Here is a 13,592-nt window from a genome sequence, read left to right on the forward strand (position 1 = left end):
TGTTAGATACTGCCCCAATGACTACTATTAAGTCATTTGGACATGACTGCTCAATAAAATCAACAGTTACGTCACTTATTACAATGGCCTAAGGGTGCTGGGGGTGGGATGACTCGAAAGCATTATAAACAGTTTGTGACCTTCTGTGTTAGGCATTCCTTTCAAAGTGTGTGGTTTGGTTTAGCTGGGAAACTGGAGGAGAGATTAACCCACGGAATGATCTCCAATATCTATTAACTCTTCTCCATTCTCCCTCCGAGAAGAATTTTGGGAAAGAGCACATCTGGATAATAATATGTATACTGTTTAGAGAAGAGGAGGAAAAACCACATTTATATATATTTTTTTTATTATTATACTTTAGGTTTCAGGGTACATGTGCACAATGTGCAGGTTTGTTATGTATGTATCCATGTGCCATGTTGGTGTGCTGCACCCATTAACTCGTCATTTAGCATTAGGTATATCTCCTAATGCTGTCCCTCCCCCCTCCCCACAACCCACAACAGTCCCTGGAGTGTGATGTTCCCCTTCCTGTGTCCATGAGTTCTCATTGTTCAATTCCCACCTATGAGTGAGAACATGCGGTGTTTGGTTTTTTGTCCTTGTGATACTTTGCTGAGAATGATGTTTTCCAGTTTCATCCATGTCCCTACAAAGGACATGAACTCATCATTTTTTATGGCTGCATAGTATTCCATGGTGTATATGTGCCACATTTTCTTAATCCAGTCTATCCTTGTTGGACATTTGGGTTGGTTCCAAGTCTTTGCTATTGTGAATAGTGCCGCAATAAACATATGTGTGCACGTGTCTTTATAGCAGCATGATTTATAGTCCTTTGGGTATATACCCAGTAGTGGGATGGCTGGGTCAAATGGTATTTCTAGTTCTAGATCCCTGAGGAATCGCCACACTGACTTCCACAATGGTTGAACTAGTTTACAGTCCCACCAGCAGTGTAAAAGTGTTCCTATTTCTCCACATCCTCTCCAGCACCTGTTGTTTCCTGACTTTTTAATGATGGCCATTCTAACTGGTGTGAGATGGTATCTCATTGTGGTTTTGATTTGCATTTCTCTGATGGCCAGTGATGATGAGCATTTTTTCATGTGTTTTTTGGCTGCATAAATGTCTTCTTTTGAGAAGCGTCTGTTCATGTCCTTCGCCCACTTTTTGATGGGGTTGTTTGTTTTTTTCTTGTAAATTTGTTTGAGTTCATTGTAGATTCTGGATATTAGCCCTTTGTCAGATGAGTAGGTTTCAAAAATTTTCTCCCATTCTGTAGGTTGCCTGTTCACTCTGATGGTAGTTTCTTTTGCTGTGCAGAAGCTCTTTAGTTTAATGAGATCCCATTTGTCAATTTTGGCTTTTGTTGCCAGTGCTTTTGGTGTTTTAGACATGAAGTCCTTGCCCACGCCTATGTCCTGAATGGTATTGCCTAGGCTTTCTTCTAGGATTTTTATGGTTTTAGGTCTAACCTGTAAGTCTTTAATCCATCTTGAATTAATTTTTGTATAAGGTGTAAGGAAGGGATCCAGTTTCAGCTTTCTATATATGGCTAGCCAGTTTTCCCAGCCCCATTTATTAAATAGGGAATCTTTTCCCCATTGCTTGTTTTTGTCAGGTTTGTCAAAGATCAGATAGTTGTAGATATGCGGCATTATTTCTGAGGGCTCTGTTCTGTTCCATTGATCTATGTCTCTGTTGTGGTACCAGTACCATGCTGTTTTGGTTACTGTAGCCTTGTAGTATAGTTTGAAGTCATGTAGAGTGATGCCTCCAGCTTTGTTCTTTTGGCTTAGGATTGACTTGGCGATGCGGGCTCTTTTTTGGTTCCATATGAACTTTAAAGTAGTTTTTTCCAATTCTGTGAAGAAAGTCATTGGTAGCTTGATGGGGATGGCATTGAATCTATAAATTACCTTGGGCAGTATGGCCATTTTCACAATATTGATTCTTCCAACCCATGAGCATGGAATGTTCTTTCATGTGTTTGTATCCTCTTTTATTTCATTGAGCAGTGGTTTGTAGTTCTCCTTGAAGAGGTCCTTCACATCCCTTGTAAGTTGGATTCCTAGGTATGTTATTCTCTTTGAAGCAATTGTGAATGGGAGTTCACTCATGATTTGGCTGTTTGTCTGTGATTGGTGTACAACAATGCTTGTGATTTTTGTACATTGATTTTGTATCCTGAGACTTTGCTGAAGTTGCTAATCAGCTTAAGGAGATTTTGGGCTGAGACAATGGGGTTTTCTAGATATACAATCATGTCATCTGCAAACAGGGACAATTTGACTTCCTCTTTTCCTAATTGAATACCCTTTATTTCTTTCTCTTGCCTGATTACCCTGGCCAGAACTTCCAGCACTATGTTGAATAAGAGTGGTGTTTATTTTCTACCAGCAAGAGCCCCCAGTATCTTTCCACAGAGGTCAACCTGAAATTATTCAGCCTGGGAGAAAAGCTATCTGGCCTAATATCTGGAAGTAAGTGAAAGCAAGGCATGACATGTTATTATGTAAATGTGGATTCCCAACAAAGATGTGAACAAAAGAGAAACATACATTATTACACATGGTGAAGTTCTTAACACAGCTATGGAGACCAGGGAAAATGGCAAATCTAGATCATTCCAACCCCCATTAGAGTCTCAGAGGGAGGCTTCAGTAACTTCGGTTTTCTTAATTAATAATGGTAACATTAACTCCTTTAGTTCTAAACAATCTTTAAACATGCAGAGTCCTGCTTTAAAAAGCCGAAACCAAAACAAAAAGCCTGTCCTCTAACCCCAGAAATCCAGAGTATGGTCTCCAGATGTCATTTCCTACAAAACATAGGCAGGGCTGCCTGGAGAAATGGCTCATTCCACATTTGGGGCAAGAAACGTACAAGATGAGCCTAGAGCATCTTGTCATACCAGACAATAAGAAAGTGATCAAAGACTACTGGGGTGGTCTCAGTGGCTCACACCTGTGGTCCCAGCTACTCAGGAGGCTGAGGCAGGAGGATTGCTTAAGTTTGAGGCCCAGGTGCATGATCACACCACTGCACTCCAGCCAGGGTAAAAGAGTGAGACCTTGTCTCTTCAAACACACACACATACACACACAAAACCAGGGACATGTCAAAAGACTCAGAAAGCAACTTGAAGAGACTCCAAGTGGCCAAAGATAGCACAACTTGAGCATTAATTATATTAACTATATCAGCTGTTCAGAGAAAGTTTATTTTTCCTTTTTGAAAGACTGAAAACAGGTACAGAGTAACAAATTTTATTTAGACGTACTTATAAACTTTATCAAAATGGTTGTACTTTTCAACATGACATTAATAGCTCTCCCTTTTTTATTTTTTAAAGAGTCTTGCTGTGTCACCTAGGCTGGAGTGCAGTGGCACAATCACAGCTCACTGCAGCTTCCAGCTAAGTCCCAGGCTCAAGCATCCTCCCACCTCAGCCTCCCAAGTAGCTGGAACTACAGGCACAGGCCACCTGGATTTTTTTTTTTTTTTCCCTGTAGAGACAGGGGTCTCACTATGTTGACCAGGCTGGTCTCAAACTCCTGGCCTCCAGTGATCCTCCCAAAGCTCTAGAATTACAGGTGTGAGCCACTGCGAGTTTTCATCAGTTCATTTATTACTTTAAAACAACCTTACTGGTCACCACTAGAGAATGAGGAACCAGTTCATTATTTTGAAAACTGACAAAGAGAACAAAACCACGTATATTTATCCATGTCACAAATACAATGGGTAGCCAAATAGTACATGAGGGAAAGCTTCTCCTTATACAAATATTCTAAATAATAAACGAAATAGGAATTATAATCATATTGTAACCCTAATAATCAATAAATCTAGGTATTAAGTATCGATGGTTCTTGACTTCCAAAAAGATGGTTAATCAGACGTTATCTGCTTCCTAATGGAAGAAAAAATCGTCACCTATGAAGTAGTCTTGCAAAGCAAACAGGCAAATCTGAACACAAAAAGCCTCTAGATCCAAATAATTCACTGGCAATGCAGAAGACTACATGAGAGGCATGCAATCGGAATCATCTAGACTGTGGGACAACCTGATTTCTTCAACAAAAAATTATAAAGACAAACTACATATTGACCCATATATCCTGTTTCAAATAAAGGGCTAGAAAATTATCCCTTTATGACACAATTGGAAACCTGAGCACTTACTGGATATTTTATGGGATTAGAAACTTATTATTTTAGGTAAAATAATAACTCTTTAAAAAATAACAATTAAAAAATAACAATACCATTTTGTTATTGAGTGATTAATTGATTGAGATGGAGTTTCGCTGCTATTTCCTGGGCTGGAGTGCAATGGCGTGATCTCAGCTAACTGCAACCTCCACCTCCCGGGTTCAAGCGATTCTCCTGCCCCAGGCTCCCAAGTAGCTGGGATTACAGGCATGTGCCACCACGCCCAGCTAACTTTTGTATTTTTAGGAGTGACGGGGTTTCACCATGTTGGCCAGGCTGGTCTCAAACTCCTGACCTCAAGTGATCTACCCACCTCGGCCTCTCAAAGTGCTGGGATTACAGGTGTGAGTGAGCCACTGCGCCTGGCCCCATTTTATTTTTTTAAATATCTTTTTAAAAAATATTGTCAGAGAAGGACTGGTAGAACAGGTTTTCAGAAGAAGAATAGGTGGGAGTGATAGACGAGAAAGAGAAGTATTGGCCAACTCAAGGCAAGTGGTCCTTAGACCATGGAAAATTCCTTCTCCCTGCCTCACAAGCCCGGTCTATCCTTTCTTCCTTTCATGACCACTTCCATGTAGGATACAAACCTCTCACCCATCTTTTAGAACCCCTCATTTCTTTCCCATTATGGAAATCCATTCTCAAAACAAGCACATCTCACTGTTCTATCTGCCACACTACTACTCCCCAAGGCTTCCTAGAACTCCCTCCCTTTACCACACACCAAGCCACACAAGATTGGCAAATAGATTTCACACATATGTTCCGAGTCTGCAAATTCAAACACCTCCTAGTCTGGGTTGATACCTTTACCAGATGGGTTGAAGCCTTTCCTACAGGGACAGAAAAAGCCACTGCAGTCATTTCTTGCCTAACTGACATAATTCCTCGATTTGGTCTTCCTACCTCCATACAATCTGGTAACAGTCCAGCCTTCATTAGTCAGATCACCCAAGCAGGTTCCCAAGCCCTCAGTATTCAATGGAATCTCCATGACCCTTATCATCCTCAATCCTCAGGAAAAGTAGAAAAGGCCAACAGTCTTTTAAAAACACATCTTACCAAACTCACCCTCCAACTCAAAAAAGATTGGACCATTCTTCTACCCTTTGCTCTCCTCCAAATTCGAGCCATCCCTCAAAAACCCACAGGGTATAGCCCCTTTGATCTCCTATATGGCCGCACATTTTTACACGGGCCCAACCTCATTCCAGACACCAGCCCTCTTGGTAACTATCTTCCAGTCCTTCAACAAGCTAGACATGAAATCTGCCAAGCTGCCAATTTCCTTTTACCCACTCCAGATACCCAGCCATGTAAAGATACCCTAGCCCGACGGTCAGTTCTTGTTAAGAACTAACCTCTCAAACTCTACAACCTCGGTGGACAGGACCCTACCAGGTCGTTTACAGCACTCCAACCGCGGTCCGTCTACAGAACCTTCCCCACTGGGTTCATCACTCCAGGATAAAACTGTGCCCATCTGACCACCAGCCTAACTCCTCTACCTCCTTCTGGAAGTGACAAGTACTCTCCCCCACTTCCCTTAAACTTACTCGCATTCCTGAAAAAGAACAATAGCCCTTTGTATCTTTCATTTACAATAGGCCTTTACATAGTCACCCCACTATTTAAAGTCTGCCTAGGTCCCTAATCACCATTCTCGCCTACTTCTAAATGCCCTGCTTTTGTCTGCATTGCCATGGCTTGCGCTTTTCCTCCAGACCATTGTAACTGACATCTCCTGGTCTCACCCTCAAGGTGCCACCCTTAACTCTCTCCTCGAGTGGATAGGTGACCTTGTGTGGCAAGGCACTCTCCAATTCTTCCACCTCGATGAAGTTCTTTTCTACTCACTTTGGGTCCTAGTCTCCTGCTACCCTCTATCCCTCCCTAATTATCTCCAACATACCATCAACCTCACCCACCCACTCTCTCCTCACCATCTCTAATCCTTCCTTAGCAAAAAAAATTGTTGGCTATGCATTTCCCTCTCTTCCTCCTACTACACAGCTGTCCCTGCCCTACTAGCTGACTAGGCAACCTCCCCCATCTCCTTACACCTCCAAACCTCTTTCAGTGACCCCCACACCTTTACCCTCCCGAACAACTTCTTTACTTTCTGGAAAATTCAGCAGGGGCCGGGCGCGGTGGCTCGTGCCTGTAATCCCAGGACATTAGGAGGCCGAAGCAGGTGGATCATGAGGTCAGGAGTTCAAGACCAGCCTGGCCAACATGGTGAAACCCCATCTCTACCAAAAATACAAAAATTAGCTGGGCATGGTGGCACGTGCCTATAATCCCAGCTACTCGGGAGGCTGAGGCAGGAGAATCGCTTGAACCAGGACCTGGGAGGCAGAGGTAGCAGTGAGCGAGGTCGTGCCACTGCATTCCAGCCTGGGCTACGGAGCGATACTCTGTCTCAAAAAAAAAAAAAAGAAGAAAGAAAAGAAAAATTCAGCAGAAACTCCCCCAATATCTCATACTAACAGGCTGCTGCTCTTCTCCCTACCTACCTACGAGGTCTATCTCCCTACATCAATTCCACACCCTCTGATCTTGGACACCTCGCTACACAGACAACTATCCCCATTGCCGCTCCCTTGTGCATCTCCCAACAATTACCTACTGGAATTCCCTTACATAACCTCCCGTCTTCCTTATGTTCCTTTACTCTTCACCTCCAAAGCCCCAACACTCACATCAACCAGCAAATTGGAGCATTCCAGTCCCACTCTCATCACTAACAGTCTTTAAAACATTGGTAGCAACTTTTGTCTAGAAAAACGCTTACTGCTCTCTCGCTCCATCCTTGGCTACCCTCCCTCTGTTCAACAGATTCCCCTCCAAGTCCTTCTTCTTGCCTGCTTATACCTAGTCTTATAAATAACAGTGAATGGCTACTTATAGATACCAAGCGCTTTCTTATACACCATGAAAACAGAACCTCTCCATCCACGCAGCTCCCCTACCAAACCCCACTACAACCTCTAACAGCTGCTACCCTTGCTGGATCCTTAGGGGTCTAGGTGCAGGACCCCACTTCCAGAACACACACTTACCTTTTTACTCTGCACTTCCAGTTCTGCCTGCCTCAAGGACTCTTTCTGCTGAATTTTTCTTTTCTTTCTTCTTTTTTTTTTTTTGAGACAGCGTATCGCTCCGTAGCCCAGGCTGGAATGCAGTGGCTCTTCCACCTACATGTGCCACCCTGCTAATTGGACAGGCACCTGCACTTCAAATCTTCCTTACTCCCAAAACCCAGTTTGCAAACGGAAGCGAGCAACTCCCCATTCCCCTTATAACTCCAACAAAACAAAAAAGAGTCATTCCATTAATTCCCTTGCTTATAGGATTAGGATTTTCCACTGCTGCAATCGGAACAGGAGTAGCAGGCCTTGCAACTTCTATCACCACATTTTGCAGTCTCTCCAATGACTTCTCCGCTAGCCTTACCGATATAACTCAAACACTTTCTGTCCTCCAATCCCAAGTCGATTCCTTAGCCTCAGTTGTCCTCCAAAATCACCGAGGCCTCAATCTGCTTACTGCTGAAAAAGGAGGACTCCGCCTATTCTTAAATGAAGAATGCTGATTTTACTTAAATCAATCAGGCCTTGTATACAACAACATCAAAAAACTTAAAGACAGAGCTCAAAAACTCACTAATCAGGCAGATAGTTATACTGGACCTACTTGGCCATTCTCTAGCTTAGCTTCATGGCTCCTCCCACTAACAGGCCCTTTAGCACTCATCCTTCTCCTTCTCTTATTCGGACCTTGTCTTTTCAGGCTAATCTCTCAGTTCATACAAAACAGCATCCAAGCTATTACTAATCAGTAAATTCGACATATGCTCCTTTTAACAACTCGACAATGTCACCCCCTGCCCCAAGGTCTCCCTTCGATTTAACCTTTCTCTCTCACTTTAGGTACCCACGCCACCCCTAATCCCGCTCGAAGCAGCCCTGAGAAAAATCTCCCATCATCCCTCCATACCACCCCCAAAATTTACACCATAAATTTTCGCCACACTTCACTACTCTTTCTCATTTTTGTTTTTCCATTATTAATATAAAAAGACGGGAATGTGAGGTCTTCTGAGAAAGCCGCACCATGGTCAAGCTATCGTAACCTCTGTGACCCACACGTACACATCCAGAAGGCCTCCTGGAGCCAGAAAGTCTAGGACAACGGGAAAACCACAAAAGAAGAAAAACAGCTAGCTGCCGTCTTAGCTTATTAGCCAACCTTGCAACATTCTACCATTGTAACAGATTCTACCCTAACTGATCGATCAACCTTGTGACATTGTGCCCTGTGACCCTTCCCGCCCGTGACCCCTTCCCCTGCCCGCAATAAATGGCCCCTAACTGTAACTTTCCACTGCTTACCCCTAACCTATAAAACTAGCTCCAATCCCACCACCCTTCGCTGACTCTCTTTTCAGACTGAGCCCGCTCGCACCCAAGTGAATAAACAGCCTTGTTGCTCACACTTAGCCTTTTCAGGTTGTCTCTTCACTTAGATGCACACATAATACTATCTACACCTGGAAACTGTCAGATCCCCCAGGTTAAGGGCTCAGTCCCCAAAAGTGTCCCCTCCCCACTCCGACACTCTGCAAGTCTGGGCCCCAGGAGCTTCTGACCAAGCAGCCTTCAAGTTGAGGTTCCCATAACATTTTGGACTCAGAAACACTTACTGAGGTTTACTGGTTTATTATAAGGATACTACAAGGGATACAGATGAAGAGATTCACAGATATGGGTGAAGGAACATGGAGCTTCCAAGCCCTTCCTGGATGTACCACCCTCAAGGAACCTCCAGGAGTTCAGCTATCCCTAAGGAAGCTTCAGCATTCCTAAGGACGGTCAGCATTCCTTCCCTCAGGGTACGAGGCTGGACCCTCTTTATGGAAGGTCTTAAGACCCACCATTAGAAAGGAAGGGGAAGATTAGAAGCCTGCCTTAGTGCAAGAGTAAGTCAGAGATTCCCTAAGACTTGATGCACCTAGGGTAATAACCAAAGACTAACAATGGCTATGAAGAGTTAAGAGCCAGGAACTGTGGATGAAAACCTATGTATCGCCTCCTCTTTCATAACACCACCATATCAAAACAAGCACATGCAATATGGGCATTATTCTCTGCTCTGAGATACTTCTATAAGATGGTGGCTTTATAAGCCCTATGCGCCATGAAATTTACAAAGAGGTTCTGATGTATCTTGTGTAACAACTTTATTGGTTCTTCAAACTTAAAAATCTCAAACCTTGCTTACATTTTTCATTAGTTCAGTAGAACACTAATTATGGACTTTTTTGTTTTAAGAAAAAGAAAAAATTTATAGAGGGCTAAACACTCAACAACTTGCCTTCTGCAAAAGTTAATGGGTAAAACAGGCCGGGCACAGTGGCTCACATTTGTAATCCTGGCACTTTGGGAGGCCAAGGCAGGTGGATCACCTGAAGTCAGGAGTTCGAGACCAATCTGGCCAACGTGGCAACACCCTATCTCTACTGAAAATACAAAAATTAGCCGGGCATGGTGGTGGGCACCTATAATCCCAGATACTTGGCAGGCTGAGACAGGAGAATCACTTGAACCCAGGGGGTGGAGGTTGCAGTGAGACGAGATCACGCCACTTCACTCCAGCCTGGGCGAAACTCAAAAAACAAATAAACAAAAAAAGTTAATGGGTAAAACAAATGAAAAAATACCCAACAACTCAGAGAAAAGGAAAAAAATTCTTAAGCCAGTAATTTTATCAAAATCACAAAAATTTTGAATAGATATTTCTTTAAAAGAGAGTTGCAGACCCAGGAATGATATTTTAAAGGGATTGAGCAGAACACGTGATTACTGTAATCAATATACAGAATTCTGCAGACTCCCAAAACAAGCCTCCTCAGCATCTGGGTATGCCAGGTTTTGTGCATCTGGTCACGGCTGTCTATTAAACCACTGCTCATGCATATTTGATTGAACTCAAAAAATGTGTGGTGAGCATTTAGGAAAACTGTCAGTGTATAACATGCTTTAGCTATCACACAGAGATCTCAGTAATACAGTAGCCTACACCCATATATTTAATACAAAGTCTGTAATTGTTTTAGTCTCATTTTATACACAAGAAAGTAAAGTAAGGAACAAGCTGGATTATTTTGGTAAGGTCGGAGTGAGCAAGTCACCAGAAAAAAACAAACTAAAAAAACCCAAAACACAAAACTCCAGTATAAATTTGACCTCCTACCATTTATGTGTTCCTTTCACCTGTCCAGTCCAATCCTATCCGTTTTGACCACCCATCCTGTCCCATGCCACACAGTTACATGTCATCCATCCCCATCGTTTTCACTAACCATGCATAGAGCACTTCCTGGTACCGCACATTACATCGGGCAGTGACGACAGAGACACCGTGAGGAGTTATACCTTCATCTTACCATGAGCCAGGAAATTTCAAGATAATTTACATAAAGTGCACATGTTTTCATGGACTCTTCCAGTGAAGACATGCTTTCAAAGATCTTTTATGACAGGTTTGCAATTTTAAAGTATGAGCAACTAGTAGCAGAACAGAGATCACCTAAATTATTTTACTAAGAATACATACATAAGGTAAATTAAAAAGACATACTAACTTTGCAGTTCTTTTTTACCTACCTGTAAACATCCCATCTCGGTTTAACTTCACATATAAAGTGAGTTAATATAATGTCACACAATGCAGAAGCGATATCTAGAATTATATACCATGGTTTAATAATGCAGGTTTAAGATAAATAATTACAGCACATATATTATCTATCTGTAATATATTTTAAAATAAACCAGAGTTGAGCCATCTAGATTTTAATAGCCTGTAAGAAAAACAAAATACATTTCATTTAACTTCATAGTTAAATGAGTATTTTGATAACTAAGATGAATCTTTTGATAACTAAGCAGCTCATGAGTATGTTTCAGTAAAAATAAAAATGTAGCAAACACTAGAAACATTTAAAGATCATCATACAGTAGAGGAGTGGGCAAGATCTCTACCATAAGTGACATCACACCTACCGTAGTGTCATTGCTGGTAACATAAACCAGGACATCAGAGGAGTTCCTGCCATTGATGTATCGGTAGCAGTTCCAAACACAGCTAATCAAGTAACCCTGAAAATGACGAGTGATTATCAGATTTTTAATTTTCAAACTGCAGGTAATTTAGAATACCACACAGATAAAGCCATATTATAAAACTCTTATGGACATAAGCAATAAATGCACATATTATAACAGCTCTACTAAACAAAAGTCCCTGAAAGTACAAATGTTGGGTATAGTAACTTCTTGGCACAATGTGCTACTGGAGCCGTATTCTATTACATCAGTGGGGGTATGGGGGTGGTACTGGGGCAAGGTGGGAGAGGGGAGGGGTCGAGGGTTGAATGAGAAATTTCTAAGAATAAGCGTCTGGAAAGAACAAGCACACAATTAACATTTATTGCTCCTGAATTCACAGAACAATCGAATGTACTAACTCATTTATTGCCACAGTTTAACTGCTTCTTTGGAAATTTTTCTTCTATATGATTATCTGTGATTTTATTACACAAGCCAATTTTTAAAAAAATTTCATAGCATATAAATTTATCTCACAGTCAATAAAATTCACTAAAACGTTTCCCCTTTATTAACGAAATATCTGACTAAGATACTTAAAATTAATGTCCAACATAAATACTGCTTAGAAATGAAACATGAGTTCATGGGAGATGTTTAAGCTATGAACTCTGTACTTTCATTCCATCATGTGTAATTGGATTAGAAGTAAATGATTTCAAAATCCCTTAACATTAAAATTATTTGATTAAAAGAAGTTTAAACACATAGAGAAACTAGATTGCTAAAATCCAGGAAATACATTGCTTATGAGAATGTAAAATGGTTGCAGCCACTCTGGAAAAGTCCAGCAGTTCCTTGAAAGGTTAAACAGAGTTACAACATGACCCAGCAATTCCACTCCTAGGTATTCTACATATAGTATATATATATATATATAATATATACCTAATAAAATGAAAACATACATCCACACAAAAACTTGAATGTTCACAGCAGCATTATTCACAATAGCCAAAAAGTGGAAGCAACCCAAATGTCCCTCAACTGATGAGTGGATAGACAAAATGTGGCACCATCCATACAATGTAATATTAACAACAATAAAAATAATGGGGCGGGGCCGGGCACAGTGGCTCACGCCTGTAATCCTAACACTTTGGGAGGCCAAGGCGGGTGGATTGCCAGAGTTCAGGAGTTCCAGAACAGCCTGGGAAACATGGTGAAACCCCATCTCTACTAAAATACAAAAAATTAGCTGGGTGTGGCAGTGTGCACCTGTAGTCCCAGCTACTCAGGAGGCTGAGGCAGGAGAATTGCTTGAACCCAGGAGGCGGAGGTTGCAGTGAGCCAAGATCGTGCCACTGCACTCCATCCTGGGTGACAGAGCGAGACTCCATCTCCAAAAATAAATAAATAAAAATAATAATGGGACTGGGCACAATGGCTCACAATAGTAATCCCAGCACTTTGGGAGACCAAGGTGGGTGGATCACTTGAGCCCAAGAGTTTGAGACCAGCCTGGCCAACATGGTGAAACCCCATCTCCACTAAACATACAAAAATTAGCCGGACAATGGGACGCATGCCTGTAATCCTAGCTATGTGGGAGGCTGAGACAGGAGAATCGAGTGAACCTGGGAGGTGGAGGTTGCAGTGAGCTGAGATTCTGCCACTGCACTCCAGCCTGGGTGACAGAGTGAGACTCCATCTAAAAAAAAAAAAAAAAAAAAAAAAACACACACAACCAAAAAAACATATTGTATGATGATTGTATTCGTACAGAATGCCCAGAATAGGCATTCTCAAGGGCCTTTGCAAGGCCACATGCATTCACCTACTACACACTCCAAAAGGGGAAAAATCTCGACCTGCTCTTTAAAAGCCCAGGTACTTCTTTCATTGACCTTATTTCTTACTTGACACTTCTGCAATATTGAATTAGAACTATTTAGTGGGCCGGGCACGGTGGCTCACGCCTGTAATCCCAGCACTTTAGGAGGCAGAGGCGGGCGGATTACAAGGTCAGGATATCGAGACCATCCTTGCTCACACGGTGAAACCCCGTCTCTACTAAAAATACAAAAAAATTTGCCGGGGGTGGTGGTGGGCGCCTGTGGTCCTAGCTACCTCGGGAGGCTCAGGCAGGAGAATGGCGTGAACCCGGGAGGCAGAGCTTGCAGTGAGCCGAGATTGCGCCACTGCACTCCAGCCTGGGCGACAGAGCAACACTCTGTCTCAAAAAAAGAAAAA

The 13,592-nt window shown here is 42.2% G+C and overlaps 1 protein-coding gene across 1 annotated transcript in view; it reads right to left on the bottom strand.

Annotated features, from left to right (window-relative positions):
• LAPTM4B (lysosomal protein transmembrane 4 beta) overlaps nucleotides 1–13,592 on the bottom strand; it is an 81,637-nt gene that overhangs the window by 17,362 nt on the left and 50,683 nt on the right. The window contains exon 6 of the mRNA XM_030794989.1: nucleotides 11,295–11,390. Within this exon, the coding sequence (XP_030650849.1) occupies nucleotides 11,295–11,390 (96 nt within the window). The remainder of the gene's footprint in view (nucleotides 1–11,294; nucleotides 11,391–13,592) is intronic.

Source organism: Nomascus leucogenys, chromosome 16, assembly GCF_006542625.1.
Source record: "Nomascus leucogenys isolate Asia chromosome 16, Asia_NLE_v1, whole genome shotgun sequence".
NCBI classification, from domain to species: domain Eukaryota; kingdom Metazoa; phylum Chordata; class Mammalia; order Primates; family Hylobatidae; genus Nomascus; species Nomascus leucogenys.